The sequence below is a fragment of the Sinocyclocheilus rhinocerous genome, unplaced genomic scaffold, assembly GCF_001515625.1.
Source record: "Sinocyclocheilus rhinocerous isolate Xijiao unplaced genomic scaffold, SAMN03320098_v1.1 scaffold166, whole genome shotgun sequence".
Taxonomy (NCBI): domain Eukaryota; kingdom Metazoa; phylum Chordata; class Actinopteri; order Cypriniformes; family Cyprinidae; genus Sinocyclocheilus; species Sinocyclocheilus rhinocerous.
The window spans coordinates 1,114,149-1,133,023 of record NW_015633186.1 but is presented as its reverse complement, the minus strand read 5'-3'; the positions used below and the strand labels follow the sequence as shown (position 1 = coordinate 1,133,023).

General features: G+C 38.6%; 2 protein-coding genes across 4 annotated transcripts in view; both read left to right on the top strand.

Annotated features, from left to right (window-relative positions):
* The first annotated feature begins 139 nt into the window (after positions 1-139).
* Positions 140-6,407, top strand: ppm1da (protein phosphatase, Mg2+/Mn2+ dependent, 1Da). The gene is made up of 6 exons (XM_016556994.1): positions 140-780; positions 2,185-2,413; positions 3,363-3,487; positions 3,955-4,136; positions 4,220-4,450; positions 5,429-6,407. Exons 1-6 carry the CDS (start codon positions 300-302, stop codon positions 5,804-5,806), a joined length of 1,626 nt encoding a protein of 541 aa, XP_016412480.1. The 5' UTR covers positions 140-299; the 3' UTR covers positions 5,807-6,407.
* Positions 6,408-7,414: 1,007 nt separating this feature from the next.
* bcas3 (BCAS3 microtubule associated cell migration factor) overlaps positions 7,415-18,875 on the top strand; it is a 232,095-nt gene continuing 220,634 nt past the window's right edge. For all 3 annotated transcript variants that reach the window (XM_016556989.1, XM_016556988.1, XM_016556990.1), the window contains exons 1-7: positions 7,415-7,507; positions 8,211-8,299; positions 8,507-8,561; positions 8,802-8,877; positions 9,513-9,619; positions 14,800-14,881; positions 18,213-18,285. In XM_016556989.1, coding sequence (XP_016412475.1) covers positions 8,229-8,299; positions 8,507-8,561; positions 8,802-8,877; positions 9,513-9,619; positions 14,800-14,881; positions 18,213-18,285 — 464 coding nt within the window. In that variant the 5' untranslated portion in view covers positions 7,415-7,507; positions 8,211-8,228. The remainder of the gene's footprint in view (positions 7,508-8,210; positions 8,300-8,506; positions 8,562-8,801; positions 8,878-9,512; positions 9,620-14,799; positions 14,882-18,212; positions 18,286-18,875) is intronic.

Here is an 18,875-nt window from a genome sequence, read left to right as displayed (position 1 = left end):
ATACAATGTTACATGCTTTTCCTTACTATATTTACTAACTTTAAGATAGATAGATAGATAGATAGTTTATTATTATATGAGTTAATGTTTTTATAATTTTATTATGTCATGGCTATTTCAAGGACTCTTCTCAGTCAAATCAAGGGTCAAATAACTTAGGGCTTCCACTGACCCCTGTCATGCTGCTTCTGCGCATGCTCACAACATCGAAGGTAAACAAAGAGGAAAGCGCGCCCGGCCTCAGTCCTGCCTAAACATTAAACACTGCTATTCTACCGGCCTTTCTGTCCGATCAAAATATGGATGGGATATTTTCATGTCGAGCAAGTATTTATTATGACCAAGGCGGTAGGAAATACATGGAGGACTTAGTGACGATGAAGCAGGAGGATGAGCCGAGTGAAGATGACCTGGACGCCGCCGAACGTGGCGAGATCGCGGCACCAGCAAAAGACCAAAACCCCGACGCTTCGATCCAAGACTCCATCCCCGGATCTATCACTGTAACTTATGTTCAAGATAATGAACCAAGCTCTACTCTTCAGCAGGCGTCGATGCCCTCCTCTCACCCGTCCAAAAACGCCCGTCGGCCGCGGGCTGTGGCTATGTTCGCTGTGTTCGACGGACACGGGGGTCCGGACGCCGCGCGCTTTGCTCGCAGCCATTTGTGGGACCACATTAAAAAACAAAGAGGCTTTTGGTCTGAGGACGACGACGAGGTGTGCGCGGCTCTGCGAAAGGGATTCATCTCTTGTCACCATGCCATGTGGAAGAAATTACGTAAGTTATGAAATGGAACGTTACATATACACGTTCTCGTTTAACACTGCTGTGAAGTCTCTGCCAGTTTATGGACGTGCAATGGAAAAGGGCAGCTGATCTTTTTGAATGAAGGTTGCAACATCAGATGTATCCCGCCAAAAGAAGTTGCACAACCACTGCAGGCCACACCCAACAACTAATACATATCTGAACTAGAGTGACAGCACATCAGATCAGAATAGTGATTTGCTTACAGAAATAACAGCTCAACACCTTAGACACCTGCAAACTGAGTTGGTTTGCTTAAAGGCGCACCTAGTCATTTTTTTTTGCTAATTAAAACGTTTTTCTTATAAATAAATAAATTAACGATTTTTTTTTCAGATATAAATTTTAAACCTATGTAAACTCACATGAGAGGAATAGTAGTTTTGTTATTCTTCTAAAATAAGCTGTTTTCTACACAGAGCGGGTCGCCCCCTTATGGAGGGCGACAAAGGGTGCTTTCACACTTGGTTCGATTGCTTGGTCCGACCCCGAGTTCGATTGCTCCCCCCTCCCCCCGCTGGACTGTGTTCACATTATATTATTTGGGTCCGAACCGCGGTTCGTTTGCGTCATCAAGCCAGCAGCTGTTTACCCCGTTGCGTAGTAACAATGGCGCAGGAGAAGACGGCAAAATGCGTAGCAAGGCTCTCTTCAATTTTATATTTATGTTTTTGAACCGTTGGTTTTGTTTCCAAAGCTTCAGTACATAACGGCACTTACGTCTGCCGTACGAATGTACTGCAAATGCTCTAAATTACTCTGAAGGTGAACAGAAATTAGATATACAGCTCTCTGCTTGCAGCGCGTCAGTCACGCTCGTCAAGAAAGTGAGTGAAACGCACACAAACACACATTTTTATCAAATAATACGTCATTAATAGCGGTTCACTTCCGTGATTTAACTGAGTACCCACAACAAACAATAATGTGTTAACTTATTAAATACATATTAGCATAAACCAAAACAAACAACAAATACAATGTATTTATTATAGGCACAATATAGCATTGGAGATCAAGTTAGGACTAGCTGAGTAGGGTGTGACCTAAATTCTTTTGACCAATTGTAAAACTCATCAGTATCTCATTGATTCTGCATTAAAAGCATGTTTTTAATTTATTCACCTTCATTTCAGACCTCTAGGACTTTCTTGCATGATAGAAAGTTCAAGCAGAATGTATTGTGTCCTTGGACTTCATGCACTTTCATTGCAAAGAAAGAAAAAACAAATTGGACATTTTGCCAAATATTAGCTTTTTTTCTTCCACATGTATAACAGAATTTTAATTTTTGTGTGAAACATCCATTTTAAACAGAAAGAGTAATTCATCCCTGATCTGTTTTTGAAAACTTTATAATCTGCTTTCTTTTAGCGGAATGGCCAAAGACGGTTACAGGACTTCCCAGCACTTCTGGTACAACTGCAAGTATTGTTGTAATACGACGTGATCGTATGTATGTTGCCCATGTTGGGGACTCGGCGGTGGTGTTGGGGGTGCAGGATCACCCCTCTGACGAGTTCATTCGAGCTGTAGAAATTACACAGGACCACAAACCTGAACTCCCAAAGGAAAGGGAGAGAATAGAGGGGCTTGGTGGCAGGTGAGTTGTTCTAATAAAACAAGTAAGCTTACACACAACTAATGTTAACAAACTGTATTCACACACTCTTGGTACCTTCTGCTTTTGGTAAACAATATGTGGAGGCATGTGCTAGCGACGCAGCTGGATGAGCTTATTTTGCAATTTGATTGTAGACTTTCTTGTTATCTGCTTTTTTGGTTAACCTTCACAAGTAACCATCCTCATTCTTTTATTTTGTCAACACTGATTAGGAAAACACAAAACGTTACCCGTTTTTTTCAGCCCTGTGTGTCCACAGTGGTCTGACTGGTTTTTGTTTATGCACCCACAGCTTCAAAAGTGGGACAACATAGCCAAACATGCTCTGGCATTTGTCCTCATTATCATAACCTAAACACAAACTTTCTTTGTCGTTTAGCCTAAAAGAACATAAAAAGCATGTCAACATGTCTTGCCCCTTGAAATGTTTGGCTGCAATTTGATTGTAGACTTTCTTGTTATCTGCTTTTTTGGTTAACCTTCACAAGTAACCATCCTCATTCTTTTATTTTGTCAACACTGATTAGGAAAACACAAAACGTTACCCGTTTTTTTCAGCCCTGTGTGTCCACAGTGGTCTGACTGGTTTTTGTTTATGCACCCACAGCTTCAAAAGTGGGACAACATAGCCAAACATGCTCTGGCATTTGTCCTCATTATCATAACCTAAACACAAGCTTTCTTTGTCGTTTAGCCTAAAAGAACATAAAAAGCATGTCAACATGATACAGACCAGCATCCAATGGCCTGTATCATTGTCTTGCCCCTTGAAATGTTTGGCTTAGGGCAAGGTTTAAACTCTAGTGAATACGTTTTCAGGCTTAGTTTTAGGTAGAGGTACAAGACTCTTTGGTCAGCAGTTTTTTTGTGCATTAAACTTTAACTATGATGAGACCCAGCACTGATCACTGTCACATCTTTCCTCTAGTGTCATTAAAAAGTCTGGAGTCAATAGGGTGGTGTGGAAGAGACCCAGACTCACACACAATGGACCAGTAAGAAGGAGCACCGTCATCGATCAGATCCCATTTTTGGCTGTGGCTCGAGCTCTTGGTAAGAGGGTTATGCTATTTCATTACATGAGGTCATTGTTGCTGTTGTTGCTGTACAGTGATTAGAATGTTGAGTGAGTTTCAACACATCCAACAAGTCAGCTGAGATTGTCTGTTGTTTTGCAAATTGCAACACACCACCATGATATTCTCTGTTCTTTAGCAATGACAAACAGAATGTTGAATTGCAACATAGGCTGTTTAGGTGTTTAAACTGAGTTGCCAGGGCTCAACAGTGTGAGAAAGACACTCAGGACAGTTGACGGAATTGTAATTTTATCATGTTTGAATGGACAAATACATGTAAAATTATGTCAACATGCTGCTGCTGCTGCTGTATGTGTCCTAAATGTTAATCAAGCAACAGAATAAAAAGAGAGAATCAGTCACTGCTCCTGACTGAGCAAACAGTGAGATTTCACTGGTATGTAAAATGTTATAATTTAATGCACATGAATGTGTCTTCAGGTGACCTGTGGAGTTACGACTTCTACAGCGGAGAGTTTGTAGTGTCACCAGAGCCTGATACCGCTATTATCAAGCTGAATTTGAAGCAGCACCGTTACGTCATCTTGGGCAGTGATGGGTTATGGAACATGGTATCACCACAGGAGGCTGTGTCTATTTGCCAGGAAAATGACTATGCCAAGGTGAATAATTTAAATGTATGCTTCAGGAAAGGTCTTAATTGTGTTTTCGAAACGTTTGCTTATCTAAATGTTTATTCCAACAGGCAAAGAACCAAAAGGAAAATGTTTCAAATGCTGTTCTGCTCGTAAACCATGCCTTACTGAGATGGCGTCAACGCATGCTCCGTGCTGATAATACCAGTGCCATTGTTATCTGTTTGGAGCCGTTCGGGACATCCGCTGAGTGTTTGCCACCTTACGAGACTGTGTATAATCTACAAGGACCAAAGTGTGGCTCCGTTCCTAAATCTTGCACCAACTCTTTGCCCACTCAGGTTAGGAATGTTTTAGATTTTCTATTTTAAGGCATAGTAGAACCAAAAATGAAAATTTGCTGAAAATGTACTCACACCAGGCTATTCAAGATGTAGAAGTTTGATTCATCATCGGGATATATTTGGATAAATATAGTAGTACATCACTTGCTCACCAGTGGATCCAATGCAGTGAATGGGTGCTGTCAGAATGAGAGTCCAAACAGCTGATAAAAACACCACAGTAATCCACAACAGACTGTTCACCAATTGACGTCTTCGGAAGTGAAAAGCTGTGTGTTTATAAGAAACAAATCCATCAATAAGGCGTTTTCACTTTAAACTGTTGGTTCTGGCAAAAATACCAGTCCATAATCCATAATAACGCTTCCTCCAGTGGAAAACATCTATCCTCTGTTGTCCTCTCACATCAAAATCCACTGACATATTTGTTTAAAACTGTTTTGGACTATTTTCAGTTGTTAACAGTGCTTGATCTGTGCATATTTCTCTCCTGATTTAGACAAGACAACATTTTCACTGGAGAAATCTATATTATGAATAGAGGATTTGTATTCTAGCTGAAAGCAATTCTTTTAATTAAAAAAAAATTATGGTTTTGTTAATTATAAACACACAGCTTGTAGATTATTATGATGTTTTAATCAGCTGTTTGGACTTATTCTCACGGCACCCATTCACTGTATAGGATCCATTGGTGAACAGACGATGTAATGCAGAATTTATTCAAATCTGTTCCGATGAACAAACAATCTCATCTTCATCTTGGGTGGCCTAAGGGTGAGAACATTTTCTGCAATTTTTCTTTTTTGGGGTGAACTGTTCTTTTAATAATACAACACCAGTTTCCATTTAATTAATTAAGGCCTGCTTCATTTTAAAAGGCAGTTGTTTTTCTTTTGTATTATATTGTGGATTTTGATTCAAAATAACACCAACACTCAAGCTTCAAATATAGTTCCTTCTTTTTTTTTTTAGGTTCCTGACGTTCAAGTACAGCCCATCCCGGAGCAGCATAATGGCAGCTGTGAGACAAGCATGATATTTGAATCATCTCCCGATAGCCTTACAAACTCTGAAGACCTGCCTTGTAATGACACATTGGAAAATGAGGCCCATTGTGACAGAATGCCTACAGGCAAGCGGGTGCTAGAGGACTCCTCCTCACCTGTGCTGAAGAAACCCCGTCGTAGTTTGTCCCAGTCCCCTCTTAAAGAGTCCTCATGTACATCCTCAAAGATACAGAGTGCACAGTCCTCGGCGAGGAGTGGTGGTGGCGGCAATGGTCAGAAACAGTCTGAAAATGTCCAAGCGCTGCTTCAGCAGCATGGGAAGACTACTGTATGTGTTTGCTGACATTCATGGTCCTATAACAATGCAATCTGTACATTCATGCTGGACAGTCAGACTCTGATATTAGTTGATATAAGCTACTGAGAAACCAAATCCTGAAGCAAGTAACAAATGTCAAAAGAAAAAAAATATCACTCGCTTCCATTCCCGACACTAATGTTTTAGTGTATGCTAGTGTTATGTTGTTATACTTTATATTTTGCAGACTAATGAAAATGTTTGATTTTTAAATGAGTTTTAGTTTTTCCTCCATTGTGTGTCCACTGCTCAGTTCTGTTATGCTTCAGGTCAGTCAGGTAGACATGATGGATCAAATAGGGATTTTTGCACTTTAAGTTGAATTTGTGCAGTCTTTGTGGAAAATTGGAGGATTGTGGGGAAAAAAAGAAATAAGAAAAAGAAAGAAATTCTATCTTCTGAGAAGATATTTCCCTGCAGCTTACATGTCACCTGTTATATTTCATCTTTTTGGGATCAATTTTATTGTTTTACTGAACAAGGAGAATGGTTCATCATTTCTAGTGTTCACTGGTATCTTAACCCTGTGTCATAAGGTTTAATGCTAACATTGTATGCAGGCATGAACTTTATGAATTATGCATTTTGGATTGTGGGGAAGTCGTGGCCTAATGGTTAGAGAGTCGGACTCGTAACCCAAAGGTTGCGAGTTCGAGTCTCAAGTCCGGCAGGGATTGTAGGTGGGGGGAGTGAATGTACAGCGCTCTCTCCCACCTCTCTTCCACCTTTAATACCACGACTGAGGTGCCCTTGAGCAAGGCACCGAACCCCCAACTGCTCCCCGGGCGCCGCAGCATAGAAATGGCTGCCCACTGCTCCGGGTGTGTGTTCACGGTGTGTTCACTACTGTGTGTGTGCACTTAGGATGGGTTAAATGCAGAGCACTAATTCCTAGTATGGGTAACCATACTTGGCCACATGTCACGTCACTTTTAAGCATTATGGTTATTTTAATGTTTCCAAGGATTTCATTAACATTGTTTTTTTTCTTATGATGGGAGAAATTGTCATTCTAAACTGAAGGTGCTGCTATGCTAAACAGGTCAATAAAAATGTTACAATAAAAACTGCTCTTTAATAAAAATATTGGAAGTTGTTATAGGGACAAATTAAACAAGAAATAGGACTTCAATTTGTTATTTCAATATAACTAGTTAAAATAATTTCATAATAAATAAGACATCCTTTGAAGATAAGAACCATTATACATTCCTTCTTAGTTGTCCCGTGTCTAAAACTTCGTTTTTTCCCCGAAAGAAGCCGAGGCTGTGCGAAGGAGCTCGGTTGGTGATCACGCGATACTTCGATGTAAATAAACACATCAGCGTGACGTGATGTAACATGCGCGTTTATCCAGGCCGTTGTGCAAATTTTCAAATGCGGAGATGCTCATATGAGTGTGAACCAAACAAATATTGCTTTATATAACACTTCATCACGATGTTAATGTTAATTTTAACAACGTGTCAGATTCGTTCAGCGAACAAACAAACCCAAACAGTCCATGCCATCCACTATTGGTCAGAAAGGTCCAAGTGCCCACCTTTGTCCTAACACTATTGGCTATCTGTCTCCGACGCTCATCTCTGATTGGCCAAGGCATCTGTTGTTTCCGCTGCATGTCAGCTTCACTGTGGCGTTTTGTGAGGACTTCTGTTGATCCGAATTCTAAACACAAAACCTCTGGTTAGTACAAATGTCGCATCGTTAAACATTCAACTGCACATTTCTTACATACATTACATATATATTTCTTTCAGAAAGTGAGAAAAGTTCTTGTCATTTCTCAGTTTATTGTCTTTGAAGCGTTGAAATGGCAGATAGCGGTATTGGCTAAGCTAACAGACTGGAGATGATCAATTTGATATGATGAAATGTTGAACTGACTAAACTCACAGCTGTGTTTTCTCTGACACACTCTTGACATCTCTTTGGACATTGTCTTGGATTAAATTATGTTAAATTTATGGTAAAATGTAAAGAAATGAAGAGCTACTTACATTATTATGATGGTGGTAATAAAGGTATATACGTCCTATAGTTTGGTTACTAGTAAATATTGCTGGAGTTGATTGAAGTCTTTTATTTTGTTTATCTCGCGTGTCGTAACAAGTTTGTATTATAGATCGTTTACAGGATCAATACTTAATAGGAATGGGTCTGTTGTGCAGATTTAACTGAGCCAGGCACATCTGTGCCTGATTTGTTTACATCCATCTGCAAGGTGGATGATCTGTAGTGGTGCAGATATCATTTGTAGCCTATTACTTCTGTTGAATTTAGAGTAATACTGAGATCAGAATGATCAATGAGGCATCTCTGCAGTAATGTTTATTGTAATGATCATGTGAAAATCATGACTCTATCTTCTCATGCTCTGCTCCAACAGGATCCTGAGTGGTTGGCCATGGCGTCTGACTCCCCGCGCAGACCGAGCCGCTGTGCTGGTGGGGTTGTGGTTCGAGCACAGGCTGCAACGTAAGACCATAATGGCTCATTTGTGAATGAAATTACAGTTGTAAAGCCAATTCAGTGATCACTATTGTAAATGTTAAGATGATGGTCCTAATAAACAAAAGGGTGATAAAATATTGCATTGCTGCTCAAGCTTTTAGGTTTAAATGGTCAGGTCTCTTCTTGTGTGGTTATATTATTTTCATGAGAATTGTTTTTACTGTTTTGCAGAGAGCAGTCATACATGGAGAGCGTAGTTACGTTCTTGCAGGATGTAGTCCCTCAGGTAAATGTTTTTCCTTTAAATTTTGCTTGTAATTTTGTGTACAAAACTGGAGATTCACTTTTTTATGTGTGTTGTAATTTAAAGTCGGTGTTGGATAATGTTTAATTTTCAATGTATTTATGTTGTAAAAATGTTGAGAGCCTATGAAAGACTCTTTTTAGACATATAAGTGATAGATAGTGAGAGCAAGAACAATTTAGTTAGAAAATATCTAGCCTGTATTAATCTTTGAATTTTCAGGCATATACTGGGACACCTCCAAATGATGAAAAAGAGAAGATAGTTTGGGTCCGATTTGAAAAAACAGACATCAATGGTAAGTTTGTGCTGCATGTTTTGATTCACTAAAAGGACCAGCTCATATGAATCATTTGTTTGTTAGTCAGACTATATCATATTGGTCATGCTGCATGTTTTTGGTTCACTAAAAAGAACTGGCTCATAAATATTTTTTTATTTTATTTTTTCACCACATTTTTACAAAAAAGTTTTAACAAGCATTGAGATGTTACACAAATCCTAAATGTGGTTTGGGGCTAGTCATATTGGGTTAGCAAAGTTTTTGGTTGCACCAACGTTGGATCATCTAAATGCTGACCATGCTCCTCAATCCAGCAAACATGTCATGAGGGGATGAGATGATTGTCAGAAGATTAGACATAACTTTCCTAATTTTCCAGTTGTATTGGCACTTGTATTGACAGCCATGGTCTTTTTTTTACACTTTCTTTTTGTCAGAAGAATAAAAACAGTGGCGATCAGAAAGGTGCTATATTTTGCCAACTTTTGAATCATTATTTATGTGTTCCATTGTTCTGATCATCTGCGTCTTGTTTGTTTATTGAGCTGTTTACAACTTACGTCAAGCCTTTGTGAATTACTTGCTTTGTGAATTATTTGTTGTACTTCTGTGTCATTTCCTACAACTTGTGTTTCTTGCCCTGTGTCCAGATGTGGCTCGCTTACCAGAGTTCCAAGAGATGCACGGCAGCGGCACTGACCCGCCTCTCTGCTTGATGATTGGATACACTGATGGAATGCAGATTTGGAGCATATCAGTGAGTACATTTTAAATGGTCTCTCTTGCCTGCACTACACTGGCTGCTTCTGAATATGCATACTTGCTGACTATGTAGTAGGCTAAAAATAGAATGTGAAAAGAGTAGTATGTCCGAATTCACAGTATTCATAAAAGAGTAGGCAAAAATTATTTGGATAAACTACTACTTCTGGTGAGATTCTGACATGCACAGCCAGTGGACACTGTACTATCCCATGAGGCTACTGAAGAGAAGTTGTGAATGGCAGTGAAGTGATGCAACCAATGCTGTAGGTCACATGACAATGACAACATGACAAATATTCTGCAATGCTTTCATATAACACACATTCATACTATATAGAACATATTTTTTAACGGTTGCAAATTACACTACTTAGCATTTTTGGATGCAGCCAGCATGTTTTTCTCTAGACCACTCTTTCTGTATGTCATTGACAAAGCAACTGGAAATCATTCATTTTGGTGACAATAAGGTGTAGACAGCGAAGCTCAGCAGTGAAATCAATACTGTTGTACTGCCTACTACATACTATCTGGTGTATACTGCATTTATTGTCCTTTGTTTTGAAAATGAATACGGGAATTTGTCATCTTTTATTCCAGTTTTGTATTTAAAATCAATATTTAGTCAAATATGACTCACAAACGACCTTAAAATTGTTTGATATTGCTCAGTTGCTGTGTTATGCTGTGACTCTTTTTCACCACTTGGTGTCGCCATAGACAAAGGCAAGGCTGTGTCCTGGAATACAGATTTTAGTATTGAAGTTGGGTGAAATTGTCAAGATGCATGTTAAGCTCTGAATCATGTCAAATGTAAAAAATAATGGTAACTTAACATGATATCGCTTCCCCAGTAAAGTAGTGAAAATGTCAATTTCAATTCAAAAGGTTTCTCAGACTTGGCTGTCTCAGTCATATGGTAATCGAGATCAAGATATCGGTCATATTATGTGATTTGTCACCCTGACTAAGCCTTTATTTTAGAAAATTATGAAAGTCCTGACAGTTATCACTTTAGGAAAGCTTTGCACTTCATTATGACGTGAATTTGGAAGGATCATTACAGACACAACATCTCACACTTTTTGTGAATGTGTTGAAAGCGTCACAGTGTCTGGCTATAAGTTGTCTGCAAAGTGTTTGTGACAGTTGCTGAGCCAACACCTTCTGTAATGGCGTTGAAGGGAGGAGCAGGAGTGGCACTAGCTGTAGTACATTTCTGCATTCCTGTGCATTAGCATCTTGGTGGAGCAGAATCTTTGATGGAGGTGTTGCTGGCTGGCAGGAGATAGCAGTTAGATTAGACAGGGCTAATTGAAGTGGTGTTGGAGTGGAGGGATGACATGCAGTACACTGAAGGTGTCTGCTTTGCTGTTATCATTAAAGCAGCCTAATGCACTTCATGATTCCAATGTGTAGAGACGGGTGTTTGAGAAATCTGTGGTGATGATAGTGCTGCAGAAATTGCATGTTTAAGGAGGGATTAAATGATAAGGGATTCACAAAATTTTGCATGATATTATTATTTACTATTTAATAAAACAATTACGGCATCAGTTGATATTGAGTATTTCATTGTTCATTCTTATTTTGATTATTTTTTACATTTAGATTATCTTTGTCATCACTTGCGCACTTAAAGTAAATCTTTAAAATCACTTTATATTGTACATTGTATTCATTAAGCAAACACTTTTATCTGTATATTAAGCAAGAAACAACTGATTCAAGTGCATAACGCTATTAAACATAACTTTAGCAAATCTCAAAATGTTTTTCATACTGCACATTATACTGTAATGTTTAGTTTACATTGTGATTTATTTAGCTTCATTTTGAATTTATATTTTTACATTTTCTATTTTAGAAAATAGTATAAATAAAATACATTTTAATAGAGGCCATTTATAAGTTCTTTGCCATAACATTAAAAATAGATATCTGCTTATTCGTACTGGCTTAATATAATTATCAGAAGATATTATGGCATTTAGATATTATTGTATTAGCCAAAAATCTACTTTGTCAGTTTTGCATTAGTATTACTATTTTTTTTATTTTTTAACTTAACTTAACTTAAATACTATTTTCAAACATTTTGAGTATGTCTCAGTTGGTACTGATACTTTTTTTGTTAAATATAAAATGCATTAAATCATTGGAATATTGGATAGAATTTATTATGGTCTCTTTTTTCTCAGATGAAACATTTAAATTCCCTTCACAGAAACAATAATTGATATATGCAATCCAAGTCTTTTGGCTTGGACTTCAGACTTTGTTTTTATAGTGTATTTTAGGAAGGAGAGCAGAAGTTCATGTCTGTATTATTGCTATCGTATCAAGAGCCCAGAAGGCCAGGAGACAGAGATGTCACCAGTCTCTCTTGTCTAATGCTGGGCTTTGTCCTCTGTCCAATCTACTTTCAGATGCTCTCCGCTTTCTAAGAATACAGGCAGAGCTGCCGTCTCTCTCAGCTCCAGATACTGTTGAATTGCTCCGATTCGCTGAATTCATCACACAGAGTGGCTGGAGATTAACAAAACTCATTTCATGACCAGCATCTACACTGTATCCATGTGAATGACATTAGAAACAACAAGAGGGGAAAACAAAAAGAAGCCTCAATTTTGCACATTGCTGTGATAAATAGTAATGTAATAGCTGAGAGGTTGGTGATGGATGCCACCACTAAAGCCGTGTAAAGCGAGGATGAGCAGTCTGGTAATGCACAATGACAGTCGCATTAATGTAAACCTCACAATCTGCTAAATTCCATTATTCCTTTGCCCCATTAGCCAGCCGGGGGTTTTGTTTTGTGGTGGCCCGCGTGCATTACCTCTCTCTCTTGTTTTCTCTCCTTCTGTCTCTCTCACATCAAATGTACCGTGCTGTAGATGCCCTATTAATCTCCCACTTGGCAGCTACAAAGTCTGCACCGAGCGCCTTTTAAAAAAAAAACTAAACTGATCCTGCATTTGAAAAAGCTACTAATTGTTCAAAAGAGCAATCATCCTCTGTGGGCTTATCTGCTTAAGACACATGGATTATGCCCAGTAATGTGATAAAGGAAGTTTCTGTAATTTAACACGCATAGAGATGCACATTCAGGGCTTAATTCTTAAAACAAAAAGCTAGAATAAAAGGCCATAGGATTTGGGCGCCAATCAAGATATTTCCGCCCTTGCGATGTGATACGCCACTCCCCAGCTTTGGTTTCACAGATCTCCAGATTTCCATCAGCTTATTACAGTGTCGGTATGAGAATGACGTGATTAAGACTTAATTTGATTTAGGTCTGTATTGTTATTACAGCTCAATCAAATGGTCATTGTAGGTGCTAAATATCGGCCTGGGACGGTTAGTCACGGAAATGGTGTTTATATTTGAGGAGCACGTTTATGGAATACATGGTAGCTTTTGTTTTGTGGTTTAGTTGTTGGCTCACCCTCCATCCTTCATGTGAAGTCTGTTTCTCTCAGTTTGCATTGATTTGTCCTACAGTGTGAACAAATCTCTCTTTGTTTGTGCCCCATTGTTCTTTGACGTCCCGCAACCACATTTTTGACCCCGAATGGCATCGAGTTGATCAGCAATTCAGATTTTTCCTACACTGGCAGAGGCAAGAAAAGACTTAATAATTCTGAATGGATCTGAGATTTCAAAATTTAATTTAATTGGTTGCATAGCACAGTGGTTCCCAACCCTGGTCCTGGAGGCACCCCAACACTGCACGTTTTGCATGTCTCCTTAATCAAACACACCTGATTCAGGTCATCAGCTCATTAGTAGAGACTCCAAGACCTGAAATTGGAGTGTCAGAGAAAGGAGACATGCAAAATGTGCAGTGTTGGGGTGCCTCCAGGACCAAGGTTGGGAACCACTGGCATAGCAGATAGTCCCGCCCCAAACTCGCACCATTGGTTGAGCCAGTGTCGGGTGCACAATGCACAAACAGTAGTTCCACAGTTACACGTTTCAGGGAAATCAACCTACTGAAGTCTTTGGATAAGTAGTTGAATATGAAGCTGTGACCTGACCTTGTTAACCGAATCATTGTGACTGAATCATTCAGATGATGAACCAATAAATCAGCTCTTTGAAAAGATCCAGTTCAAAAGAATGACTAGTTTGTGAACTGAACATCAATAATTTTCATCGCTACTTCCCCAAGAAGAACTATCAAAGTTTGAATAATGACTTACATTTTGGAGTGTTCTTGAGACAAAGCTATTATTTTATGGTTTTAGAAGACATGGAATATAATGTATGAGTCATATTAACCACTTTTATAATACTTCAGAGGAGCTTTTTGTCATTTTGGAGCTTGACAGTCCCAGTGCTCGCTCATATTCATTATGTAAAAAAGAATGGCTGGGATATACTTAACAATTTCTCCTTTTGTGTTCCACTGAAGAAAAAAAAAGTCATACAGGGGTTGGAACAACATGAGGGTGAGTAAGTGATTCACCCATGATTTTCATTTTTGGGTGAACTGTTCTATTAAGCTGGGATAGGATAATTTAACTATGAAAAAAAAACAGACCGCAGCTTTGAAAACAGCACAAGTGTCATTTAAGAGCATGTTTGTCAATGACAGAATTGAGTTTTGCGGCTTTTATCCATTTTCCGTTCATATCAATGGCCAGATAACATTACACAGCAGTTTTTATATATTTTTTTGAAGTGTCTTGCTTTGGTTTGTCCACAGATGCCTGATGTTTATCTTCTAGTTGTTGGGTGACTCATTATCAAACCACATCACAGCCGCTGCAGACCAAACAGAGCATTGTGTGATTCACAGTCGAGTACTTTTATGTTAATGTTCCAAAAGGGATGCCACAGTATTTAGGACATTCGTCATGGGTGTTTCTCAGTTGGACACTCTGTGTCAACACTTTCAAACGGAATGTGTTAGCTGATGTACAAATAAAAGATAAAATGCTGGAGCCCTGTCAACTCTGTACTGTAATTATAAGGTTGCCATTTTGTCTCGGGCCTGATAACCTTTGAGATGCGGCTCTGGTACAAACCCATATGCACCTCCAGAGTTTATGCATCACCACATTCTCACACCCACAGTACTCTTTGCTGTCTTTGAACTGAGTTTATCTCTGTAACATCACTGTCCGGTGTGTTTTAAGCATGTCTGTTTGTTTCTTCTCTCTGCAGCTGAACGGGGAAGCACAGGAGCTGTTCTCGGTGAGGCATGGACCTGTGCGAACTGCTAGGATCCTGCCTGCTCCTCATATCAGTGAGTATCATACACCCCAAAAGCCTGGGCTTCGCTCATTCTGCAGAGCCACATAAGTGCATGACTTTTAACATATAGTGGCCCCAACAAAATGTTTTTGAAATCTAACAAAGAAATTGAATACTGCATAGGCCTAGCAATATGCAAAACTTGGCATACATTACCATTCAAAAGTTTTTTTTTATTTTTTTAAGAAATTAATACATTTATTAACCAAGGATGCATTACATTGATCAAAAGTAACAGTAAAGACTTGTGTTTCAAATAAAAGCTGTTCTGTTGAACTTTTTAATTCGCCAACGATTCCTAAAAAAGGTATAACGGTTTCCACAAAAATATTAAAAAGCACTATGCTGTTTTTCAATTTTGAAAAAAAATGAATTTCTGGATGATCATGTGACACTGAAGACTGGAGTATTAGCTGCTGAAAATTCATCTTTGCCATCACAGGATGATAATAAATTACATTAATTTACATCACAATTTTACAAAAAAAACTTTTACATTTACATTGCAATATTTCATAATATTACTGTTTTACTGTATTTCTGATTAAATAAATGCAGCATTAGGTAACATAAGAAACCTCTTTGAAACACACACACACACACACACAAAAACCTAAACTTACAGATCCCAAACTTTTGAATGGTAGTGTAGACTGAACAGCAAGACAGTTTCTTTTTTTTTCTTTTCTTTTTTTAACTTTGGCATCCTAAGAAGGCACAAAAATTCGGTTGCATTAAAATTTTTTGCATTTAGAATTGTTTTTCCCCCTCCCAACTGTTTTCTAGAATAGACCTAAGCTCCATTTTAGGCTTATAACCCCTGCTAGAAGACTTTTCATTACTGCAAGTAAAACTGCTGCTCTGAAATATTATTATAAATTCTACATTCCAGTGACATCTTAATTTTCAGCTTGTCAAGAACAAGCGTCCACCTCCAAATTGAAATATGTGTTGACCGAGCATGATCTGCCGCTACGCTTAAATTTATTTCACGTCATATGTTACATAAACAGCACGTTATTTTACATGTCATGTTTGCCACTATTATTTGCCTAGAAATTTGCAGAAAGTAAAATCAGTTTTCGGCAGTTACATGCTTTTTCGAATCAAGCTAGACCGAGATGTGGCAATTTATACAGTTCCATGTCTTTCTTCCTTACTGGCTTTTCCATATATCATGTTTAAATTAAAGACTACCTTCTGTTTCTTAATAGCGCTGAGAGCTCGCCAGAGCCCCGCTGTTTTCCCTTCATAATATTAAAATCAGTCCTTCACAATTATGTTGGCATGCTGTCAGCTGGCTGCCTGGACTTTTACCGCTGCTCTGGCAGAGAGGAACTGCAGACTTCTGAGATTTACCTTCTCTTTCATCACGGCTCACTCATTGGCCATCGCATGCCTGTGCTCATTCCATTTGTTAAAGGACGAAAATGAATAGTCTGACAAAAAAATGCACGCTACATCTTACTAAACTAAAATACACGCAACCTGATTCGGTATGCTTAAATATTAATGTTATGCCAAATTATCCCTTTCACATTTTTTTTTTCTTCCTGTTTGATGATTTTGCACACTTTCTGTTATGACTAAAACAGGATATTATCTGTTCAGATATTATATAGTCAGATTTTTTTTTTATCTCTCTCTAAATAAGTGGCATGGTCATATTCAAATGTAAAAACAAAAGGAATAGGAAATGCACTGAGTCGTATTGTAGTGTGACATTTATGCACAGAATTTGTGTTCTGTTCTTTCGGCAGATTTAAACAATGCACAATAAAGGCATTGAACGCCGGCTGGATTCAGATAAAAGAGAATTGTCATAATAAGAAGCAGCAGACGGCCGACACATGAGGAGAACGCTTCTCAGCTAAATCAAATGAATTTTACAAGTGGGGAAACTGATCGTGATCTGTTTGGCGCAAACAGTGTCATACTGTAGTGGGATTTAAAAAGAGTAATTGTTTTAGCTGGGTGAGCGGATTTGGAAAGTCCTGAAAATAGGTGTCAATTTTAATAATGCAATGTCTTTCCCAGAATAAAGGAGGAAGTTCCGCTTTCTCTAAAAATGCAAACTGACTTTTTTTCCGCATCCGTTCTGTTTTTGACTTCTGCTGTTGTTTCTGCAGTGATTCATTTCCAGGTGACCGCTACGGACGGTCATATCCACAGCTGACCAGAAATCTGCGATTGCTTCCTCTCTGTTTAAATTTACCCCACTGCTGAAAGCGCACTCGTAAATAGCTGTCCTATAAATGTATTATTTACTGAAATGCAGGAAATTTGTTATGTCTTCCAGAAAACAATTCTCTCAATATTTCACAGCATAGATTGAAAACAGGCACTGGAAAATACAAATGAAAACCACTTGTTTTAAAGTCCAGCCGTTTTTGAGACACACATCTACAGATGGAGAGGAGCAAGGGGTGGTTTTCTGCCCCTTAATTGTTCTTTCAAATAGAAGGCAGCTGTTGTCTTTTAGAGGCCCGTCGTATTTGCATTATGATTGGATATCGTGACCAGTCGCAATGTCTGATGACAGAGAAGTGAAGACGGAGGAGAGGCCCTTTAAACTGTTAAGGTTTGAGAATGACACATTTGCACTCACACGCCACGCCACGCCACAGGGACCGTACGTTCCTGGAGCTGATTAGTGTCATGGCATGGCTGCCCAAATTACAGCTCCACAAAGGCTAACATCTTCTTCTTCTATCCGGACATGAATGGAAGTTTTTCCCCTTCTCTTTTAAATCAAGAGAATTAGATAAGTATGGGATCTGTAAACTCACTGCGACATGTTTTCTCCACCCAAAATATGCCTACCGGCCTTTTGCCATTCTGTAATTCCTCCGAAGCTCTGAAATTAAAGCCAGTCAGACAGAAGACTCCTCCTAAAGCTTTGAAGGCTTTCTCCATTAGAGTCGGAGGAGAAATGGTTTGCATTCAACACATTGCACTGAGTGGCGTTTCTGTTCTCTGTCTCCATTTAATGTCTTGCATGCTGGTATTTTAATTTAATTTGATCCCCATAAGTCTCTGAGGAATAGGGCATTATTCTCTTCTAAGTGAGGGTGTGTGAATGTCAAAGCTGACAGGAAAGTTTTTTTTATTTTGAGGATGTTTTCAAAGCATAATGTTGATTACAGATCTCTTGTAATGCAATCAACACGCTTCCTGCTGTGGTAGCTGTTTTTTAAGCTCAAGTTCGGTGGGTGGGTGGCTTTGGCGGAGAGACAACAGGCCTCATGTGCGGGTGGCTAATGAATGTCCCTCTTTATGTGGGTCAGTGGTTAATGTTCCCCTTTCTGTCCCTCCGGCTGCAGGTTCCCTCAACACTGACAGCTTCGCTGAGAAACGGCCCCTCCTTGGCGTGTGCAAGAGCACGGGCTCTTCGGGGTGAGTGCACAACGACAGCGTCACTTCCACTGTCAGCTCGGCGTAGTGTCTCACATGGTGCCGGAGCATTCATATTCACAGGTCACGTCTGGTTGTTTTTCAGCTGCACACAAGCACAGTTTCAGCACAAACTGAAGCTGATGGCAAAATAATATGAGTTTATCAAAAGCAGATGCATTTATTGTACATTTCTAAATTGCTTAATGTTCCGTTTGTTTAGTTATCTATCCATCTATCTGTCCGCCTGTCTATCTGTCTATCTATCTGTCTGTCTATCTATCCACACACTAAGATTTTTTTTTTTGGGAAGAAATATAACAATCATTAAATTGACCAACATTTTAATAATATAATTTACTATGTTATAGAATGTTTAAATAATAACAACAACTATACAATATTACTTTTTTTACTCTCTTTTTGATCAACAAAATGCAGCTGTGGTGAACATGGTAGAATTCTTTGAAAATATAATAAATCTTACCAACCCAAACTTTCGAACAGCTGAGTGTATATACATAGATTTACTATATTTATATTTGTGTGTGTATATATATATATATATATATATATATATATATATATATATT